Below are 24,407 nucleotides of genomic sequence, written 5' to 3' on the forward strand. Positions count from 1 at the left end.
CCACGAAAGCCTTAACAATTCTTTAAGACTGAATCTGTTTGTTTAATGCTTATGTTTGGGTTTTTCTTCCCAGTCTGTCCTCCAAAACCTCGTCCTATCTTTTCCTCTTTGTTGAATGAGTGTAATAGATCAGTCGGCTCAGCAAGCTGAAATGTCACAATGATTTCGTTCCCTGTCAAAAACATGTCAAACGAGCTTTTCCTCTCGCTCTTGGTTGAATATGCCTCTGAAGTTCGCAAGAATTTTCTTGTCATCTGTAGCGTCTCGTTTTTTTTCTTTTCTTACAGAGCCACATTATTGTTGCACTGATTTCCTTAAGCATTTGAAGGCACCTTAGCGTACATCCGTAATAACAGGACATGGCTTTTCAACTATTTGTTAATACAATGAAGTCTTGTCTTGTGTATTTTATGAAATGCTCTTGCGTTTTTGGGACTTAATTTGTGTTCAAACTATACAATAAAATACAAACAGGAAACTGGCCACTATGCGCGACTGGGCTCCATTATGCTAAATGTTGTCTGAATAAGAAATTGAAATAACCTAGACAATTCGTAAACACGTGGTTTCGAAGGCTAAAACGTAACATTTTGTCGGAACTTCAGCTATTAACTGACATAATGCATGTGTTTCTAATATACATGCAAATGAATTTCTCACTGGCATTACATCAGACGTAGAAAAAACCCTAAAACTTCCACTGTAGAGGAGCGCGCGCTACTACAGTCGTGAAGTTCACTGAAAAAACCAAAAAAATAGTCTCAAATGTTCACCACTAGGCTGTAGCAGTCTCCAGGACATTATAGACGTGCTTACTTAATATTACCCTGAAGTGACATGACTGATCAAAGAAATAGATGGCAAATGCTTTACTATAACTGAAGATGTATTCTGTCGACATAATACGTAGACTTGTGTTACTGGGGATTACAATACACTGACTTCAGACCAAGCTCAGTTAGCGTAAATCTACGGCAACTTAATGAAAACATAACTGGTGCCACATCCGTAAGCAGTAAGCTAGCATTAACATTACGCAGTGATCCTGACCTACATCCTCTACAATGGGTCGAAAAAGGAAACGGCCGCGTACGTGGCCGATTCTTACTAATTTTTCTTTGGCCAATTTCCAGCAAAATTCTGCAGCGATCATTCAACCTTGGATAACACCTGACGCTAAATTTCAGACAGTTAGCGCTCTTGGATCGTTCGGGTGCACGGCAGTGCCGTTACTTTGCGCCAAATTTGGGTGGCCGTTCGCGGTCAACCTGTGGCATTCTAAAATTATTCCTTCTTGGCTCTTGTACATACCTGGTGATAAAAAAGTCAGTATAAGTTTGAAAACTTAATAAACCACGGAGTAATGTAGATTGAGAGGTAAAAATTGACACACACGCTTGGACTGACATGAAGTTTTATTAGAAAAAAAAAAACGAAGTTCACAAAATGTCCGACAGATGGCAATGGACAGCAAAACGTCAGTGACTGCGCATGACAATCGTGTATAAAAGGAGCTGTAATGAGAGAGAGAATCAGATGTGCCAGCAGTCGCAGCATGTTGACGTTTACTTGAAAATGCGCGATTAGTGAAGCTGTATTACCAGAATGGGGAATGTGCTAGTTGAGCGTTACGATCCTATCGCCATAGGAAGGGGATTCGAACGGGTAAAGGTCTTTTGACAAATGCAGCTGTGGCGAGAATTATTTCAAAGTTCGAAGCCACGGGTTCTTTAGACGATAGACCCCGTAGTGGCCGACCGAGCACAAGGCGTAATGCTGCTGAGACAGTTCAGGAAGAAATGGAGACTTGTCTATGCACGGTGAAGTCAGCGCTCGTGCAGTCGCACGTCACACCGGCATTCCATACACTACTGTTTGGTTGGGACTGAGGCGATTTGGTGAAGCGGAGGGCATTTGCGATGTGGGCGTTTCAAAAGATGGCAGAAGATTACGATTGGTTGAGTAACGTGTTGTGGACCGAGGAAGCTCATTTTACGCGCCGAGGGTCTGTCAACGCCCACAACTGCAGAATTTGGGCTACCGAAAATCCTAGAACTGTCGTGGAAACTCCATTGCACGACGAGAAAGTCACGGTATGGGTTGGATTTTCCACATCTACCGTTATCGGCCCTTTTTTCTGAGAGGAAATGCTCGATTCTCGTTTTGTAACTGCTACCGTGACGGTTGAGAGGTACGCCGATATGTTACAGTATCGCATCATCTCCAGCCTGGCTGATAAACACCTGCTGGAACGTACGATGTTTATGCAGGATGGCGCTCCACCCCATATTGCTAGACGCGTGAAAGATCTCTTGCGCGCGTCGTTTGGTGAGGATCGTGTGCTCAGCCGCCACTTTCGTCATGCTAGGCCTGCCAGTTCCCCAGACCTCAGTCCGTGCGATTATTGGCTTTGCGGTTACCTGAAGTCGCAAGTGGATCGTGATCGACCGATACCTCTAGGGATGCTGAAAGACAACATACGACGCCAATGCCTCACCATAACTCCGGACATTCTTTAGAGTGCTCTTCACAACATTATTCCTCAACTACAGCTATTGTTGAGGAATGATGGTGGACATATTGAGCATTTCCTGTACAGAACTTCGTCTTTGCTTTGTCTTACTTTGTTATGCTAATTATTGTTGTTCTGATCAGATGAAGCGCCATCTGTCGGACATTTTTTGAACTTTTGTATTTTTTTTGTTATAATAAAACCCCATGTCATTCCAAGCATGTGTGTCAATTTGTACCTCTATCTACATTATTCCGTGATTTATTCGGTTTTCAAATTTATACTGACTTTTTGATCCCCTGGTAATCTATATTATTCGTTTATCCCTACAGCCTACCCCTATAATCCTCAAGATTTCGAGCGTCTTGCACCATTTTACAATGTCCAACGCTTTTTCCAGGTCGACAAACCCTGTGAATGTGACATGATTTTTCTTCAGTCTTGCTTCCGTTATCAATCTAAATATCAGAACAACACCTCTGATGATTTTACGTGTCCTACAACTAAGCTGCTCGTCGTCTAACATCAAACACATCTTCAATTTACTTTTTCATTCTTCTGTACATCATTCTTATCAGAAACGTGGATGCATGAGCAATTAAGCTGACTGTGCGACAGTTCTCGAACTTGTCGGCTCTTGAAATCATCGGAAAATGTGTGGATGATGTTTTTCCACCAGTCACACACATTCTACGCAGCGAAGTGAATAATCCTCTTGTTACCACTACCCCAGTGATTTTTGAATTTCTAATGCAATGTTTTCTATTCCAACTGCCTTATTTCATTTTCAGTCTTCCAAAGCTCTATTATATTCTGATTCTAATACTGTATCCCCTGTCTCTTTCCTACGGAATCCTGTTTCTTATTCTATCACGTAATCAGACAAATCCCCCCCCCCCCTTCATAAAGGGCCTAATTGTACTATCTGCTCTCTGCTTTGAATTTAACTGTGGAATTCCCATTGCGTTACTAATGTTACCACCGTCCCTTTTAATTTTACCGAAGGTTGTTTTGACTTTTATATACGCTTCGGTTAGTCATTACTTTTTTTAATTTTTCACGTTTTTCATGTAGCCATTTCACCTTAGCTTCTTGCACTTTCTATCTATTTCATTCCTGAGTGACTTGTATTTCTGTGTTCCTGAACCTCCATGGAAATATTTGTACTTCATTTTTTCACTGATTAATTGAAGTATTTCTTCTGTTACACGTACCTACTTCTGTGATTGCCCTTTTAAGATAAGACCATTGCTACTTTGGGGATACGTGCAATGAAACTGGCAGTTAGTGAACCTGTATTAATATTTAATGACGTAAACATGGCGGTATAGAGTTCTAGAACAACTTAACATAACCCCCGGCTATAATACTGTAAAGTGGTTGAAGTTATTAGAAAAGTCAAGATTTGAATGTGCATAGCGTGCAGTCGAATAAAGGACGAAAGAAGCAAGTTCACCCAAAAGGAAGAATATTTTACACATGGTAGATGACAAAGATGATGATGCTAACCATGATGCAGGGTGCCTTTGAGGCTTAATTTAAGTATATGGGTGGATTTTTATCATTTTAAACTTTCAACCTGATTTTCTCAAGCATGTTTTTTATATTTTATGTACCTCTATATCGAAAACTACTTTTCATAGCTACGTAAAAATTTGTGACCTGTTTTACAATCACATACTCTAAATACTAAAGCACAATCATTGTGTTGACTTGAATAAGTGTGAACTCAGTGGGTTGGATGAAGAAATATTCAGTATAAAAATGGCATAATTTAAAATATATATGGTTCTTTTGTATCTTCTTTGTTAATTCTGCTTCAGTCGACAGAAATAGAAAGGTTAACTTTCCTGAAAAAATTTCAGATTGCTATCTTGATTGGTCCAGAGGTGGAGATAAACATTTGACCGCATAGGCCCTTGAAACTCGCCTTATCCACGTTGATATACACAGCGAACTTTCGGATGTATACAGAATGAAATTTTCTTTCTCCAGTGGAGTGTGAGCTGATAAGAAACTACCTGGCAGATCAGAACTATGTACCGGACCGAGACTCGATCTTGGGACCTATGCTTTTCGCGGGCTAGTGTTCTACCACTTGCCAGCGAAAGGTTAAGGTTCCGAGATCGAGTTCGAGTCTCGGTCAGGCACACGGTTCTGATCTGTCAGGAAGTTTCATTCGCTTGTATAATTAGGTGCGGCAGTATCACTTATCTTCAACTTCATCCGAGATATGCCCCCCTCAACACTGCCCCCCCCCCCCCCTTCCCGCCCGATCGACGACACTGTCTTCTAGCAGTCGCTCAATGTGTGTCGTACAACCAGATATTTAGCTGACAGTTTGCTGGTACCTTGCAGCTACTGCAGACGCACGACTCCCTGGACCAGCAGCTGACTTGCGATGGCCCGCGAGCTGTGCGGGAGCGGCATGTGGTGCACGTGGTCTCGGGGCTGGACTGCGCGCCCCAAAACAGTACCACGCCACCTCCAGTCCGCGCGTCACACCGCGGCCACCCTCCAGCTACAACCGGCACAAACACAGTCACCATCGTCGTGGTGGCCGTGGTGGTCACCTGCTGCACCATAGCTGCCGTTGGCGCCTTCTTCACCGTGCGCCGTCATCGGAGGAAGGCTGTCGATAAGTCTAGCCTTCTGGTCACTGAGGACGCTTGAAAAACCACCACAACAGCCATCACTGTTACACTAAAGTGATTTGCAATCCAGGAGTCTGAGGACAACTCCCTACACTGTTATCCCAGGGGAAAAAGTGACAGAGAAGGAGCGCACAAGACCACGTGGTGCTCCATAATGATCAGCGATAGAGAGATGGAGTATATCAGACGCAGAGTAAGGTGATTAATTGTGACGGATGTGGTTAGGTATCAAGTACTGCCTCAGCAGACTAGGCCGGTAGATGAAACTGTGAACTTACAGAATTTTCCAGAATGTTTGATACGATTGTTTATTAGTATATAACTCTGTCCTGCTGTGATAAATCCCATTTGTGTTTGGGAAACAGACCCTAGCTACTTGCATTACCATCACAAAACTACAATTTTAACCGAGAAAGAATGCTATGTATTTTATTTGCTGCTCCCTATTTCAAAATTTGTTCTTTCAATGAGACTAATAAGAGTATAAAGTTTGAAATTTGCTGCCATTTCTAAATTCGTCTTAGTATTGTACACATTTAATTTTATATAAAAGTATTTAACTTCAGATAGAGGATACTGTAGGCCAAATTTAATAGGATTTCTGTTAAACCACATTGTTTTCTGTGGTAATGAAATTGATGAGTTAGTAGCTGTGTAGACAATAATCAGAAAACAGATTATATTATGTAAAGAACTGAAGCCAGTTGTTTTCTTTGCAGTTAAAATGACTTCATTTTTTAATAATGCCTAGTCCTTAAGAAAAATAGAGCTACAGATTGTTTAAATCGCCACATTAAACTCGATGGGTAAGCTGTTCGTCATATCTGCGAAAGCACGTTCGTAACTCCTCTAATAACATATTCATTACCAAATTGTTGCGTGGTCGATATTATTTTTAATCTACAGTTGATAAACAGAACTGTTTTCAAAGGAGCATACGTTGTTTTCTTCTTAAACTTTTTGATGCATACGTCAATTGTAGGGGACGATTTTATTTTCAGTCGATACACACATTCTAAAAGCTTTGTAAGTCACTGGGCATAGCGTATTTTATTCTGGAGGGTCTCTTCAGTTCAGCATCTGTTGACCCATCTTTCAACTTTCACAACATGCACAAACTGTCAACAGTGCAAAGTTTCTGGCTAAGTGTAACTACTTAGCTTCCAGAATTGTGTACATTTTATTTCAAGTGTTCAGTGAACTTAAGGTACCACAGTCATACGTTAGTGGAATTACAGTTGTCACAGAAAAAAGTCATTGACATAGGACAAAGTTTCTATAACCACCCTCACCTTTGGTTTCCTACGACAGTTCACGATTTGTTTTTGTGCTAGTTCTAAGTGTTGGCTATCATTTTTAAAATACTTTGGTGTTATTAATTACTTGGAACTACTTCAGCCGTTACCGGAAACTGTAAAGAAAAGCAAAGTTTGGAAGAGATTTTAGAAATTCAGTAAGAACTGGAAAGTGCTGACATTTTTGTTCACTGACTGCCAGCAAAGAGCCTGATTTTGATATACTGAGACAGGTGGCTCTGAGCACTATGCGACTTACCTTCTGAGGTCATCAGTCGCCTAGAACTTAGAACTAATTAAACCTAACTAACCTAAGGACATCACACACACACATACATGCCCGAGGCAGGATTCGAACCTGCGACCGTAGTGGTCGCTCGGTTACAGACTGTAGCGCCTAGAACCGCACGGCCACTCCGGCTGGCATACTGACGCAGGTCTAAAGAAAAATGAACCACATGGATTTATGCGGGTTATCAGCAATGATGATGTTGTGATTCTCACAAATTGGTTTGACAACAGGTCTCTGACTGCCGGCTGAAACGTCAAAAGTGTTGGAAGCAAGGATACCTTAAGATGTTGGGATAAGAAGAACAAATTGTACTTTAATGTTCTGAAAGCTAGTTTGTGAAACAGTACAACAACGGCATAGGGGATGCTGACAAGTATAGCTTTTGATTTTAATTTATTGATTATTTATTCACTTATGAAAGTGGACACAGCGCATCTATACTCAGGCAATTCATGTGGCTGTAACTGTAACCAAGTCGTGACTTGAGTATGTGCATGAGGCAAAAGTCTTTTCCTTCTCGAAAACAGGATATTGCAGAATCGTGGATTATGACTCGAAAACGGATTATAGAGAAGAGGAGCAATCCTTCAAAATAAGATTCCTCAGTGTACATACCTGCAAAGCGTAGAATGAAACAGGTAGAGGACATTAGATATGATTCTCTGAACCATTTATCATTCTTTGATCAGCAAGAAATGCCATGCAGATGTAAAAATCCCGGGGAAAAACTAAAATGTACATGCAGTGCGCCAAATTTCAGCTCCATCTTTGTACAACAATAGGTCGCAACTGCTTTCTAAAATTCCATACAAAATAAATTTTGTACAAAAAATCAGTGTCATCAGTAGCACTTCTCTTTTGTTAAGCTTCCTAATAAATTTTGATAACTATATTACAGGAGCATTATTTAAATTTTCCATCCATTTAAAATCAGATGTCATAAGTATACCGTTTAAAAGACACAAAAAAATCTCGATATAATGACAATCTATATCTTTAAGTCACATTCACCTCTGTAGTGTAAGATTCATAACCTGGATCTGGGTAGTCCAGTTTGGTTTCTGCTGCATGAAAAACTTTCTAAAAGTGAGTTCTGCTTCGATACTAAATCACATATCTTTCATACCAGAAATGAAAAAGAATGACTTAAACGATTAATGTGTGTTATTGTGCTGAAGCCGACAACCGTTAAACAACTTCCGTTGCTCGTACACAGTGATATGAATCCTAATCAGTCAGAACAGTAGGTATTCCGCCTAGACGATTGAGTTTCGTAAGAAAGGGACTCAAAGTGTATTGAAGGTGAATATAATTTTTAGCATAGTTATAAAAACCTCAAAACAATAAATAGTAACATGATAAAGAAAGTTTCCTCGAATCGAATTCGCCAGAACTGATTACCGTGGCTGAATGGCACCAGTTTTCCACAGATGACCAGATGCAGATTCCTGTGTTAACGAGAGACGTTACGAAATCAATCTTTTTTCGTAATACATCAGTAGTCTGGGGATAGCATACCCCATTAGGAATCAAAACGTTCTTAGTCCTGGGTTCGAGACCCGCCACCGCTTAAATTTTGATTAAAAATCAACATTGGCTTCCAAAGGGTTCCGCCATAGGGGGTCACCTGCATTCTGCCAACGGCCTTGTCATAAGGGCGGAGGAGCGGACAGAGTTTCAGGGCACTCTCTTGTCCTTGGGATGGGAAACTGCCCTACAGACAAACTACCATCACAAAGCTACACGTTGAAAAAGAAATTACCTTACTTGACTGTTTCACAAAGTTTCATCCATATCTATTATAAGAAAATCTCATTTCTCTTACTGTTTGCTCTCAGATCGGAGATCAGAATATTCCCTGATACATGGAACCGAATAACTCCTATTGCTTGCACAATGAATTGGATATATAGCAGATCTCTTTTCCCGTAAGAAATAAGTTTCACGCGATATGCTGTAGACGGAAACTCATTTCTCTGATTCACTTCAGTGTACTGAACACAGTAAGTAACTGCTGAGGAACACGTATTGGTACATTTGTGTTTTGCAGATAATCCATTCTAACAGCATTTGTTGTAGTGGGGAAGTGTGATAAATGTTTTAATATACATAACATTTATTTTCTTTAAAAAAAGCATTACTATTCTTATTGAGAACTCAAATGTTAGTAATTACTTGTTGTATCGAAAGTTGTTACATATTTTTTCTACACATGTGTATGCCTTTAAGTGAATTTGATTGACGTCATTGCAGTGGTAGACACTTCATATAACAGATTGTCTTCCAAACGCATACACGAACACACACAAACTGATAAACACACACACACACACACACACACACACACACACACACACACACACACACACACACACACACACACACACACACGCGCGCGCGCGCGCGCGCACTCACTGTGTGTGTGTGTGTGTGTGTGTGTGTGTGTGTGTGTGTGTGTGTGTGAGAGAGAGAGAGAGAGAGATCACACATGCGCACACTGTAAGTAATAGTAAACAGAGAAGTGAATAGCACTTTTTGCAAAATTTAAAAAGTTGATTGAGACACGGATAAATTAACCGTAAATCTGGTAAGCAATTTGTTGTTCTGTGTAACATTGTCAAAGTAATATATTCTGAAATTCTAATTATCACATAAAGCATTTGTTGCATTGTTTCTATGCTCCAGATACTACGTCAGAGAAAGCTTGAAGCTATGTGACTAATTTGAACTTGGAATGTTATAGTGTTGATTTGGATTCAGTGAATATGTGTGAGAATGATATAACCCTGTATTGTGAAAAAAAGCTGCTTGTGCAGTATCTTGTAGTTGATAGTATGTGTTGTTACCTAATGCAGCTGCATCTTAAATGTTTACATAGCCTCACACAAAAGCTAGTTTGTTTAATAGCAGTTATGCTGTCTTGTTAAAATGTTTTTAGTGATAGTATGCATCTCTTTCTATTGAATCAATGCGCTTGTCTTCATAATTTTTTTTATGAAAGTTTTTTGAAGTCCAGGTTTAATTGAAACAAATACAAATTTTTCCTGTTAAGAATTGTCTGTTTGATCACGATACATAGCTGCTTACAGTATATGACATAGATCCATACAGTAATGCAAAATAATGTGTTCAACGATCGATTTAACAATTGCACATTTTAGGGAACCCTTGAAACAGATAGAATGGGATGAGGTCTAAGAGAACTCATTACTGATTTAAATTTAATTTACATATTTAATGATATATTCGTGAGTGTTTTTGAAAACAGTTTCCGTAAGACAGAAGTGAAACCTAATTGTAACAAATTATTTAAATAGCACTGGGTTACTAAAGATATAAAGATACCTTTTAAACAGAGAAGGTAAATGTTTCTTACAGCTAGGAGGAGCAATGATCGAGAAACTTTTAAACACCATAAAAACTATCTCACCGTTGTTGTTGTGGTCTCCAGTCCTGAGACTGGTTTGGTGCAGCTCTCCATGCTACTCTATCCTGTGCAAGCTTCTTCATCTCCCAGTACTTACTGCAACCTACATCCTTCTGAATCTGCTTAATGTATTCATCTCTTGGTCTCCCTCTACGATTTTTACCCTCTACGATTCCCTCCAATACTAAATTGGTGATCCCTTGATGCCTCAGGACGTGCCCTACCAACCGATCCCTTCTTCTAGTCAAGTTGTGCCCCGAACCTATTCAATACCTACTCATTAGTTGTATGATCTACCAATCTAATCTTCAGCATTCTTCTGTAGCACCACATTTCTAAAGCTTCTATTCTCTTCTTGTCCAAACTAGTTATCGTACATGTTTCACTTCCATACTTTCAGAAACGACTTCCTGACACTTACATCTATACTCGATGTTAACAAATTTCTCTTCTTCAGAACGCTTTCCTTGCCATTGCCAGTCTACATTTTATGTACTCTCCACTTCGACAATCATCAGTTATTTTGCTCCCCAAATAGCAAAACTCCTTTAAGTGTCTCATTTCCTAATCTAATTCCCTCAACATCACCCAACTTAATTCGACTACATTCCATTATCATCGTTTTGCTATTGTTGATGTTCATCTTATATCCGGCTTTCAAGACACTATCCATTCCGTTCAACTGCTCTTCTAAGTCCTTTGCTGTCTGACAGAATTGCAATGTCATTGGCGAACCTCAAAGCTTGTATTTCTTCTCCATGGATTGTAATACCTACTTCGAACTTCTCTTTTGTTTCCTTTATTTCTTGCTCGATGTACAGATTGAATAACATCGTGGAGAGGCTACAAACCTGTCTCACTCCCTTCGCAAACACTTCTTTCCTTTCATGTCCCTCGACTCTTATAACTGCCATCTGGTTTCTGTACAAATTGTAAATAGCCTTTCGCCCCCTGTATTTTACCCCTGCCACCTTCAGAATTTGAAAGAGAGTATTCCAGTCAACATTGTCAAAAGCTTTTTCTAAGTCCACATATGCTGGAATCGTAGGTTTGCCTTTCCTTAATCTAGCTTCTAAGATAAGTCGTAGAGTCAGTATTGCCTCACGTGTTCCAATATTTCTACGGAATCCAAACTGATCTTCTCCTAGGTCAGCTTCTACCAGTTTTTCCATTCGTCTGTAAAGAATTCTTGTTAGTATTTTGCAGCTGTGACTTATCAATCTTATAGTTCGGTAATTTTCACATCTGTCAACACCTGATTTCTTTGGGATTGGAATTATTATATTCTTCTTGAAGTCTGAGGGTATTTCGCCTGTCTCATACATCTTGCTCACCAGATGGTTGAGTTTTGCCAGGACGTGCTCTCCCAAGCGTGTCAGTAGTTCTAATGGAATGTTGTCTACTCCCGGGGCCTTGTTTCGACTCAGGTCTTTCAGTGCTCTGTCAAACTCTTCACGCAGTATCATAACTCCCTTTTCATCTGGATCCACATCCTGTTCCATTTCCATAATATTGTCCTAAAGTACATCGCCCTTGTATAGACCCTCTATACACTCCTTCCATCTTTCTGCTTTCCCTTCTTTGCTTAGAACTGGGTTTCCATCTGAGCTCTTGATATTCATACAAGTGGTTCTCTTTTCTCCAAAGGTCTCTTTAATTTTCCTGTAGGCAGTATCTATCTTACCCCTAGTGAGATAAGCCTCTAATTCCTCACATTTGTCCTCTAGTCATCCCTGCTTAGCCATTTTGCACTTTCTGTCGATCTCATTTTTGAGAAGTTTGTATTCATTTTTTTCCTGCTTCATTTACTGCATTTTTTTATATTTTCTCCTTTCATCAATTAAATTTAATATTTCTTCTGTCACCCAAGGATTTCTACTAGCCTTTGTCTTTTTACCTACTTGATCCTCTGCTGCCTTCACTACTTCATCCCTCAAAGCTACCCATTCTTCTTCTACTGTATTTCTTTCCCCCATTCTTGTTAATTGTTCCTTTATGCTCTCCCTGAAACTCTGTACAACCTCTGGTTTAGTCAGTTTATCCAGGTCCCATCTCCTTAAATTCCCACATTTTTGCCGTTCCTTCAGTTTTATACTACATTTCATAACCAATAGATTGTGGTCAGAGTCCACATCTGCCCCTGGAAATGTCTTACAATTTAAAACCTGGTTCCTAAATCCTTGTGTTACCATCGCACTATATTAAGAAAAAATATTTAAGTATCCAGAAGAATGTCCATTATGTCTGAGATTTACATCTCATAGTAAAATTGAAAGAATTTGGAATATTGTTAAAAGGAAAACACAGCAACTAAGACCACAGAGATACTATATTTATGTCGAACTCAGTGAAAAATTCTTTAACGAAAATTCATAAGTAGAAATGAGTAATAGTCATTTTTAAGTCTTGTAGGGAAAGTAGGATCCAGCTACGCATTAGAAAAGGCAAGGCTGTAATGGAAGGGATAATATCTATGAAATTTGATAAAATTGAAATTCGTCACACCTCCCCTACTGAAATCGGGAAAATACTAAGTTCATTCAAAAGTAGAAGCTCGCATGGAGTTGGTGGCATTTAAAACAGAGTATTAAAATCTTGTCTGTAACATTTAAGTCGGGTTCTCAGGCACATAGGTAGTATCTCACTGAAACACAGAATTTATTCAGGTTGACTGAAATACGCTATAGTTAAACCACTGCATAATAAAGTGATACGTCCAATGCTAACAACTACCACCAAATCTCACTTCTGATGGCTTTTTCCAAAATTGTTGAGGAAGTAATAAATTCTTGAGTACCTACGCATTTTCATAAAAACGAAGTACTAGCAAAATGCAACTCTTTTTTTCAGAAAGCCTTTTAAGAGAACTTGTTATGTATGCTTTCCCTGATCAAATATCAAATGCTGTGAATAATCATACATCACTCATTGGTATACTTTGTGATCTCTCAAAGGCTTGTGACTATGTGAATCATGAGATTCTTCTATATTAGCTTAAGTATTGTGGTATGAGTGGGACAGTGCACAAATAGTTTAATTCTTATTCAACAGGAAGGATGCATAAGATTTATGTTTACAGTACAGATAGTCTTAAAAAAAAATCAGTAGTGTCCTCTAGCTAGGGAGGAATCAACAATGGCGTGCTACAGGATTCAGTCCTAGGCCTCTTATTGCTTTAATATATATAAACGGCTTGCCACTGTACATTCTTTAAGTTCCGAGGCTAGTCGTTTATGCTGATGATGCAAGTACAGTAATCACATCCAACAAAACAAGAATTTGGTCAGTAAATTGCAAAAAATGTCTTTCACAAAATTATTGAATCATTCTCTGCAAATCGATGCGCACAAAATTTTGAGAGTATATACAGTTCTGTACAGAAAATGGAATTACTTCATTGATAGATAAAGACTTTGAAGACAAGTCTATTGTTGGGGCAGAATATTCAAAATTTCCCAGTGTGTGCATTGATGAGAAATGGAATTGAAAGAAACACAGTGATGATATGCTGAATTGATTATGTTCAGCTCCTTAAGCTATTAGGTTTATTGCAAATTTTGGTGATAAACATATCAGTAAATTAGCCTAATGTGAATATTTTCATACACTGCAGTCATTTGGCAACATATTTTGGGGTAAAAGGAAGAGTTTTCATTGCACAAAAGCGTATGATCAGAATAACAGCTGGAGCCCACCGAAGGTAACCTTCCACATGTTTATTTAAGGGACCTTGGATATTCACACTACTTTCTAATTACATATGTTCACTTATGAAATTTGTTCTTAATAACCCATCCAAGTTCAAAAATAACAGCAAAGTGCACAGCAATAACGTTAGAAGAAAGAATGAACTTCACTATTCTGAAATAAATCTGACTTCGACACAGAAAGGGGTAAATTACTTAGTGACAAAAGTCTTTGTGCATTTCCCAAATAGCATTAAAGGTATGAGAGATAGCCTACCAACCTTTTTGTCTTTAGCAGTTGGCTAAAGCAAGAAAATAACAGGTATTAAATATTGTCGGTACGAGATGTTTTGTTATCAGGCATAATAATTTTAAGTTTTACGTGTAACTGAAGCAGCACTTCAGTTTTTCAAGGAATTATTTTGGCTTATAATTCCTTAATCTGTCACACTGTCCATTAATTTCATGGTGTCTGAAGAGACACTCACTCCAGAGTGGAAATCAAAGTTATCGAAGTGGGAACTCTTTACTAACGGAAGAGTCTGACAGCTGCTTAATGATGCATCACAGTGAATCGTGTTTCAACTTCTCCAAACCGACTGATTCAGCAAACCACATGCCAACTCCTCTCTTCTATGTCTTTCAAAATAGATTCCACTTCATATTAAGTCTTCAAATTCCCGAACAACCGGATTAGTTTGTCAAATTAGACCACCCCCGTTTCATTCCTGCGTCGACACGGCAGCACGGCTACCAACAGTCTCTTGTTTTAGAATAGTAATCTCCAGTTAGAAATATTAAGCAAATATTTGTTTTAATCTGCCCAAATGGTTATTCCATTATATTTAATACAGAGTAGATCTCTTTCATCCAACGTTGCATAGAAACATAACAGAGATTTACACAATTGCGGACAATATACAGAATACAGATTGTTGACAATTTTATATCAACATAGAAAATATTTAATACAACAACATAAGAAAATACAACAACAAGATGCTTATAGAAACAGCATGTCAGACACAAATATACAAAATATCGTCCATTATAGGAGCATTCCCAGTTCGCCAGGAAAAGGTCTTACGATCGGCTCTTCATTTCTTAAACCGAATTGATGTCATCGTGCGAAGTATAACGTCAGCTAGCAATTATCTTCTTCTGGAGATGTGGCCATTAAAGTGCAGTGAAGGCCGCGTTGTCAGTACATCACTTGAAATCTTGTTGGAAAAGAAATTTTTATCATCATCATACTGGCAGGTGGAGTGTATAGAGATGGGAGAGGGAGCCTAACAGCGCTCTTTCGCGAGCTGTATGTTTCGTTCGATTACAAATCAGCCTGTCTGCGACTGAGTGAGTGCAATGTGTCTGGTATGTAAATGGGACAAAATTAGTCCTGCCTGGTTCGTAGTTGTGGATGGTTCGATGTATATAGAAACAATTGGTGGCGGTTGCAACTTTGAGTTGAACGTGAAAACTAACAATGAGATTTGCTTCCTGTATTTTATGGATATGAGCTAAGAGTTATAAGATAACACCTTGGAAGGCGCAGTTTGGCGTGTTATTTCGGGTGCTTATAGTTAAAATGCAGATACTCACAGAGGTCCGATTTGAGCTGTAGTTATCGTATCTACCCCAACGTGGTACATATTTTAATGCATTAGTGGGGGAACGAATTTAATCACGCTCCTTGCCGTTGTTAAACTGACAGCATTCGTTGAAGACTACTGTCTGATCTTTACTTGCTCATGCACTTTATAAATTAAACGGTAGTGAGAATTTTATCATGATCAGTAGCAGTCAGCAAATCCATTCATTCAATAAGTGTTGATTGCACAGTGGGTGCCCATCTACTCAGATAAAAACCGCTATCATCATTTTCGTATGGTTCTTCCAGATTTCAGAAGGCAAATTTGCTACAAGATCTTCAAAGCAGGAAACAATTTCATTGTGTGTTTCAGTGTTTATTGCGTTACTCAATATCTTCAGTCATTATGTGGATAATTGATTAAGCTACAATTCTGAGCCAAGCTCGTGGGTTATGCTTCATGTGTAAGATAGAGACTCAATCCATTTCATGCGTCAACTGGTCATTTCACTGGCAAGAACAAGGGTCATTATTCATTTAAGCCCATTGATTAACACTTGCGCTTAGTAAGAGATCCCTGTGCTAATTTCTTCTTGAATGGATTCTTCCATTAGTCACTGTTCACGATTTGTAAGCGTGCATTTTTGATCAGGCTAATTTTCTGTAGACATGTCTACACGTACTCACAGTTTCATAACAGCCAAGCCACGTACGCCATTGGTGTCATTCGAGAGATGTAGGTTAAACGCGTCATCCGATTTTACCATTTTCGTTCCCTGTTAACCCAAAATCTCTACTAAATTCTAGCAGCAATCGTCACAGACACCGACGCTCAAGAAGTACACTAAAGGCTCCGTGCTAACTACGCGAAGTAATTTTGCTGGTCTGAGCGACATGGAAATCTTTCCACTTTGAAAAATGAACGCACCCAACGCAGGTTAAAAAATTATCACATCATAGGACGGAAACGAGTTGTGTGGGCATTCTCTTTAGTCGATTTGTTGCATCTTCTTAGAGTCCAGCCAAGAAAACATAGTGTTTGGTTCACCTTAACCACAATGTTATTTGTGTGATGGTTCCAATTTAAGATATTCGTAGCTGTAATTTATAGATACTTAGTTTAATTGAAGTAATTAAAAGGTGTGCAGTTTCTCGTCTAACTGAAATTTAACGGATTCCTTTTAGTAGTGAAGTAGATTACGTCACATTTTTTTATTATTTTGATACAATGGTCAGTTTTTCCATGATAGACACCTTTAAAAACTCATTTTGCAATTGGTTTTGATCTTGTGATGTCACTACTAGATGGCAAATGACCGCATCATCTGCAGACAATCCTGAGATTGGCCCCTAAATCATTTATGTAGATCAGGAACAGCAGAGCGACCGTACCTCTTCCTTGAGGAAAGTGAAACCTCCCTTCTGTCTTACTCGGTGACTTTCCGTAAACTGCTATGAACTGTGACCTTTCTAACAAGTCACGATTCTAGTAGCACCCCTGAAACATATTCCATAGGCATGCATTTAGATTAGAAGTCTTTTGTGACGAATAGGATCAAAAGCCTTATGAAATCAAGAAATATGTAACCAATTTGAGATCCCCCCTTGCCAATAACATCACTTCATGAGAATGAAGAGCTAGTTGTTTAGCACACGTGTGATGTACCGTTGTTGACTATGTGTTTAGATCAGGATGTTTCTTCGAGCGAGCAGTTGTATAAAATAGCTAGGTATGGAGCTATTATACGAACATACTCTAAAAGGAACCTAACTGATAAACAATCTGGACTTGAAGACTTACTTTCATTAAGTGATTTCTGTTCCTTCGATACTCCAACCATAACTGTTTCTACGTTACTCGGCAGCTGTAGTCCGTTAGATTTTTGAAATATCTACTAAATCTTCTTTGGCGAAAACGTATTTAGTAACTGCGGTATCGATCGCATCCACCCGCCACGGACCACACAAAGCTAGGAGAAAGATCGCACTTCTTAATCTTTCACCAACACCACTATCGGTGTTGGTCTCTAATGGGGTGCGCAAAGCATGCACGACACCAGAGGACGCTAAATTGAAGTCACCTCAATGACCCGACTCTGACAGGCTAGTGTACCGTCTTAAGCAGTTGCACTCACAGATTCACCCCCGAATTGATTGCATCTACAGACCTATCAATATTTTTGTGACAGATTACATTGAGGATATTACATCAACGTAGCGTGATACTAATCCTAATTATTGAGAGACTATCAGTGTGTAACAGTGCTCAAGTTTATTCTCTTTGTAATTAACTCAGTGCCACGGTAGAACCTATACCCTTCAAATACGGGAGTAGCTCAGTTCACATAGTGTAAATGAACTTATGTGTCCCCCTTTTGTAGGTGTCTAACTCTACACCATCGGCATTGGAGTACATTTTTATGCCACTGTCGTCGGAAACTTTGCCGTTCCTATCGAGCAGTGTGTGTCTTTCTGATGGTGAACTTTGCTTACGATTATAATCTCTTCTGATTCTGATAGATTTCGAGACGGTGTGTGACGGCGGTCATAAGATTTGTAAGTTCGAGAGGCGTTCAGCAAGAAATCAACAATTCTTTTTCTTTACAAAAATAGACATAATGTCTGATGGGATACAGGAATCATTGGTTATACAATGTTAATTATAATCCATCTTGATTGCAAAAATGCTTATTCACATGACCGGTTTTGGTTCCTCTAAAACCATCTTCAGATCTGCAGCATGTGACGCCGCATGTGAAGGTTGCTGTGTGTGGACGGGTTACTCCTATAACCGAAATTGCAGATCTGAAGGCCGGACATGTGAATAAACATTTTTGCAATCAAGACGGATTATAGGTAACATATTTTTTTTCTGAAAGCAGGTTGGTTTTACTCAGGACTCCAATACACCATACTTTGGCTGCAAAACCCCTTTTTCCCATCATAATCTCCGTTAATGTGCAACGGCTTTACGCCACCTTTTTGGAACGTTCTGTATGCCCGCACGGTACCACACCGATTGGTCGACGCTGGAGCCAAGGTCTTGCTGCATCAGTAGCCTCCCAATCATCCAAGTACAGCTTCCTACGGAGTGCACCACTACTCACAGGGCCAAACAGACGAAAGCCGGAAGGTGAGGGAACCGGACTGGACGGTGGATGAGGAAGAACAGTCCAATGAAGTTTTCTGAGCTCCTCTCAAGCGCACAGATCTGTGTGTGTGTGTGGGAGGGGGGGGGGCTGCTTTGTTATGGAGAAGGAGACGTTCGTTTGCGTTTTTATGGCGACGCACGAGCTGAAGTCGTTCCTTCAGTTTCCTGAGGAGAGCACAATAGACTTTAGTGTTGACCGTTGCACTATGAGAGATCACATCAAGCAGATTAACCCTTTCAGAGTCCCAGGAGACCGTCGCCATTACTTTACTTGCTGAGGTTCCGACAGAGTTTTTTCTTCGCAGGTGAGATGCTGTGGCTCCACTCCATTTTGTTTCCTGTTCGAAGTGACGAACCCAAGTTTCATCGCCTGTGACGATGTTACAAAAAAATCAATATCACCCTCGTAACACACAAACAGTTTCACACAGTTGGTCCTTAGTTACTCTTGTTTTCTGCTATAAGGCGTTGAAGTACCACTCACTCACAGCTTTTGAGTATCCCCAACTGTTGGACGAGTGTGGCAGTGCTACCAAACAGAGACGTGCGTTTGTGCAGCGAGGTGTTTGTTCGCGTTCTGTCGACTACCTCGAATGAGAGTGTCCGCACACTGCAACATTACAGGAATAACAGATGTATGCGGCGGGTAAGCGCGCGGGAGATAGGACGGGTATGCGCGACAGTGTTGTGATGTTTACGGACGCCTCTCCTAACAAGTCTCCGTGATTTGTTCACTGGAAGGTCGCCAAGGACATTCTGCAAGTGCCCATGAATATCTGCGATGCTCTGGTTTTCCCCCAGAAGAAACTCAGCTGTCTCTTTGGAACACAGAAGCGACTTTGTAGGTTGCGTACAGGCCGCCAACTACACTACTGGCCATTAAAATTGCTACACCACGAAAAATACAGATGACAAAATGGTATTCATTGGACAAATATATTATACTAGAACAGACATGTGATTACATTTAGCCGGCCGAAGTGGCCGTGCGGTTAAAGGGGCTGCAGTCTGGAACCGCAAGACCGCTACGGTCGCAGGTTCGAATCCTGCCTCGGGCATGGATGTTTGTAATGTCCTTAGGTTGGTTAGGTTTAACTAGTTCTACGTTCTAGGGGACTAATGACCTCAGCAGTTGAGTCCCATAGTGCTCAGAGCCATTTGAACCATTTTTTGATTACATTTTCACGCAATTTGTGTGCATATATCCTGAGAAATAAGTACCCAGAACAACCACCTCTGACCGTAATAACGGCCTGGGCATTGAGTCAGAGCTTGGATGGCGTGTACAGGTACAGCTGCCCATGCAGCTTCAACATGACGCCACAATTCATCAAGAGTAGTGACTGGCGTATTGTGACGAGCCAGTTGCTCGGCAACCATTGACCAAACGTTTTCAATTGGTGAGAAATCTAGAGAATGTGCTGGCCAGGGCAGCAGTCGAAGATTTTCTGTATCCAGAGAGGACCGTTCAGGACCTGCAACATGCGGTCGTGCATTACCCTGCTGAAATGTAGGGTTTCATAGGTATCGAATTAATGGTAGAGCCACGGGTCGTAACACATCTGAAATGTAACGTCGACTGTTCAGAGTGCCGTCAATGCGAGGTGACCGAGACGTGTAGCCGATGGCACAGCATATCATCACGCCGGGTGATACGCCATTATAGCGATGACGAATACACGCTTCCGATGTCCTTCTCCGCGATATCGCCAAACACGGATGCGACCATCATGATGCTGCAAACAGAACCCGGATTCATCGGAAAAAATGACGTTTTGCCATTCGTGCACCCAGGTTCGTCGTTGAGTACACCATCGCAGGCGCTCGTGTCTGTGATGCAGCGTCAAGAGTAACCGCAGTCATGGTCTCCGAGGTGATAGTCCATGCTGTCGCAAGCGTCGTCGAACTGTTCGTGTAGATGATTGTTGCCTTGCAAACGTCCCCATCTGTGGTGGACTCAGCGATCGAGACGTGGCTGCACGATCCGTTACAGCCATGCGGATATGATGCCTGTAATCTCGACTGCTAGTGATACGAGCCCGTTGAGATACAGCACAGCGTTCCGTGTTACCCTCCTGAACCCACCGATTGCATATTCTGCTAACAGTCATTGGATCTCGACCAACGCGAGCAGCAATGACGCGATACGATAAACCGCAATCGCGATAGGCTACAATCCGACCTCTATCAAAGTCTGAAACGTGATGGTACACACTTGTCCTTCTTACACGAGGCATCACAACAACGTTTCACCATGCAACGCCGGTCAACTGCTGTTTGTGTATGAGAAATCGGTTGGAACCTTTCCTCATGTCAGCACGTTGTAGGTGTCGCCACCGGCGCCAACCTTGTGTGAATGCTCTGAAAAAGCTAATCATTTGTATATGACAACATGTTCTTCCTGTCGGTTAAATTTCGCGTCTGTAGCACGTCATCTTCATGGTGTAGCAATTTTAATGGCCAGTAGTGTACATGAACTTTATTAAACCATGAGAGCTGAAGCGGAAATGTTCCACAATGTCCCGTAACAGATTCAGAATTTTTTCAACCAAAAGTGGCTGAGGAAAGAATGTGTTACATTAGTTACTGAATGCCCCTCGTATTTTTGAGATCTTCAGATCGATCAAAAAAAACATACATGTTGTTGTTACGCCGAGTGAGGACACACTGATTTACTAAAACAGGTAGGAAGTGCGCCCCAGACTCGGTACTTGGAGGAGCCGTTGTTAGGGACGCCTCCTTTTCCTGGCCCGGCAGATTCCTGGGGACGGCAGGACAAGTGGCTTTCGGCGCGCCACGGAGCTGCGGCGCTGCCGGCCGGCTCCCCGGGGAAATAACGCGAGACAAGGAGGCGCCGTGTTTACACGCCGGCCAGGCAGGCAGGCGGGCTCAGCCGCCTAGAGTACGTAGAACGGCCCACAGCGTGCGAGGCGCGCCGCCAGCCGGCAGCGTGGGCAAAGTGGCGCGCCCGCTCGTTCATTAGCACCGCGAGCGCCGTTTCACCGCCTCTGTCCGGAATTGAATAACCCGCACCTGCCCGGTCGCAGGCGGCCGGCGAACTTGTAAAAGCGGGCGGAAGTTGTGAGAGAGTCGACCCCGAAAGGAAGAGGAACGCCCTTGGCAAAAGACACGGCACTGTTATCGATAGAACAACATTTATGTCAGAGCGTTGTTTACGGAGCTACAGGGAGCGCAGTTGTATACTTCATCAGGAAAAGAGGAATTGTGGTTGACCTGAATTAACTCGTCGCCATTTTTTTTTCATTTTATTATGGTGTGGTCGATTTGAAGGCTTCAAGCCTATCATCAGATGTAGGGGTGAGTGGGGTAATACGGTGCAATGGGATAATGAGGTGCACTGCTGTTTCTATTATGCTAACGCACAGCTTAACTCGCAGATTTTGAGCTTGAATCCTAGCGCATGCTGACGTTATTACTTATGAGCAGAGAAAGTTCGACGTGGTAGGGAGTGAGGGAAGTGCGCTCACACCATTCAGTCACGACAACATGGGAGAGGTGCAGACTGTGAAACACGGGAGAGTCAGTTTTGACAGCGCTGTCATCTAACAGCAGCAACGGCGAGTCAGTCGTGTGTAACACTGACAATTGCCGGCCGAAGTGGCCGTGCGGTTAAAGGCGCTGCAGTCTGGAACCGCAAGACCGCTACGGTCGCAGGTTCGAATCCTGCCTCGGGCATGGATGTTTGTGATGTCCTTAGGTTAGTTAGGTTTAACTAGTTCTAAGTTCTAGGGGACTAATGACCTCAGCAGTTGAGTCCCATAGTGCTCAGAGCCATTTGAACCATTTTAACACTGACAATTACCTCGCATCTCAGCTCTGCCTGCGAGGAACATTATCTTTCAACAGAAAACGATGGATACGCAAAATGGCAGCAGGAAAATTGAAATGAAACCCATCATCAAAAATTATCGTCCGTGCAAGATGTAGCTGTTAAAAAGGACACTAAACGTTATTCACATGCCTTATACCCCTTGAGAAAGAATTTGAGCAACGTTTACAAGATATAACGGCATTACAAAATAATTTTGGTCTATTCTCCTCTCCATATTTAGAGAATACTGAACAGATTCGTTCTGAACTGAAATTGGAAGCTATTGACCCGCAGCGTCGCAAAGAATACAAAGACAAAATAATGTAAGTACAATAAAAACATCTTGGAATACTATGGACACTTGTCTGCGGACAGACTTCCATGTTTCCACCAAATAGGAAGCTACAATAACATTAATGTTCGGTAACACGGATGTTTCGGAACAATCGTTCTTTGCAGTGAAATGTAATCAGAGAAATCACCTGCCTGATAGTAATCTAGACTGCACACAGCGTCTACAACACCCAAGAACAATTACTCTGAACAGAGAAGGGATGTATGACCTACCTTCCATTAGAAATGTGGAATGCACTGAGTGACTTTGATATTACTTTCAAAATGATGAGAACACCAATCAGGCGTCATTTCCTTTCAGGCTTTATTGAAGCAAATGTAGACTTCGGCTAGTAAGTAGTCTTGAGCAGCCACCAACGGCCTTGCCATAGTGGTAATTCCGGTTCCCGTCAGATGACCGGAGTAAAGCTCTGGCGGTGAGTGGGGAAGAGGGGAGGGGGGGGGGGGGCTAACACTTGGATCATTAACCATCCGGTCTGCAGAGCGTTGTTGGCAAGCGAGGTGCACTCAGCCCTTGTGAGGCAAACTGAGGAGCCACTTGAGAGAGAAGTAGCAGTTCTGGTCTGGTAAACCGACAAGACAGAGGGGATAGCGGTGTGCTGACCACATGCCACTCCATATCCGCATCCAGTGATGCCTACGGCCAGTTTGTATCGTTAACCTTGATTCCCCATTCGGAAGGAGTTTTTTTTAGTTTTAACTAGTCTTGAATGAACAGTGACAGAAGCATGCACAGCACAGAAATGACGTACTGGGGCATGTATTAAAATTCTGAATCCTGCATTGATAACAGCTAGTTACCAGACGAAATTTCGATTTGCTTCAATAAAGCCTGAAAGGAAAGGACAAGTGATTGCTGTTCTCCATCATTTTTAAAGAGAGAGAACAGATTGTTAAGGGGAAAAAAGATGTTGCGACAGCAACTGTCCTGTTCTCCATCCTCCACTTGACTCTCCATTCGGCTCTCCCTTCTCCGCCCTGTGCCGGTAGTGTGGCTACGGTGCCCGCGCACCGCCGCTCACAGCTATTCACCTTAGCTGTGCAGCCGGTGTATGGAGAGCCGCATACTGCTGCGACACAGCGGAAGGAACATCTCACATCCGGAACTGTTGTCAGCTTCGAGCGGCACGATGTTGTTCCTAGTACCTCATTTTTTTTATTTCAGCTGCTTTTGCTATAAAATTAGTGATCTGAAATGTAGAAGTAAGTGAATAAGTTAACAGTAACAATATGCTAAACAACTCTGTTTAATTACACCCTTCCTGGAACTCGTTTTGAAGATCAAGCACTAGCAGTTAAACATCGTGGCTGTTAGTTTACGATTATAAATTTAGTCATGTCTTCAAAGGGCAGTGCCTTGCAAGGTGAACCAATTCTTCCATAGTGATCGCTATTTCCGATACCGTAATATCGTTTAGCGATTGCGGTGAATAGCATTTCTGAAAATGTTTGAAAACTTAATACTTCATTTTTCTCAGATGCTGAGAAAAGGTATCATAACGACAGAGAAAAAGGGTGGACGGAACATGAAATGAATTGTGGATTCCATGACACAACAAAAAGGAAAGCTAAAGAGTAAGCTGCAACAATGTACGGAAGATTTTTTTTCTACTTTA

The 24,407-nt window shown here is 41.3% G+C and overlaps 1 protein-coding gene across 1 annotated transcript in view; it reads left to right on the top strand.

Annotated features, from left to right (window-relative positions):
- The window catches only part of LOC124793331 (platelet glycoprotein V-like), a 61,086-nt gene extending 55,245 nt beyond the window's left edge, over positions 1–5,841 (top strand). Inside the window, exon 4 of the mRNA XM_047258010.1 lies at positions 4,871–5,841. Within this exon, the coding sequence (XP_047113966.1) occupies positions 4,871–5,185 (315 nt within the window). The 3' untranslated portion in view covers positions 5,186–5,841. The remainder of the gene's footprint in view (positions 1–4,870) is intronic.
- Positions 5,842–24,407: the final 18,566 nt, after the last annotated feature.

This window comes from Schistocerca piceifrons, chromosome 1 (assembly GCF_021461385.2).
Source record: "Schistocerca piceifrons isolate TAMUIC-IGC-003096 chromosome 1, iqSchPice1.1, whole genome shotgun sequence".
Taxonomy (NCBI): Eukaryota; Metazoa; Arthropoda; class Insecta; order Orthoptera; family Acrididae; genus Schistocerca; species Schistocerca piceifrons.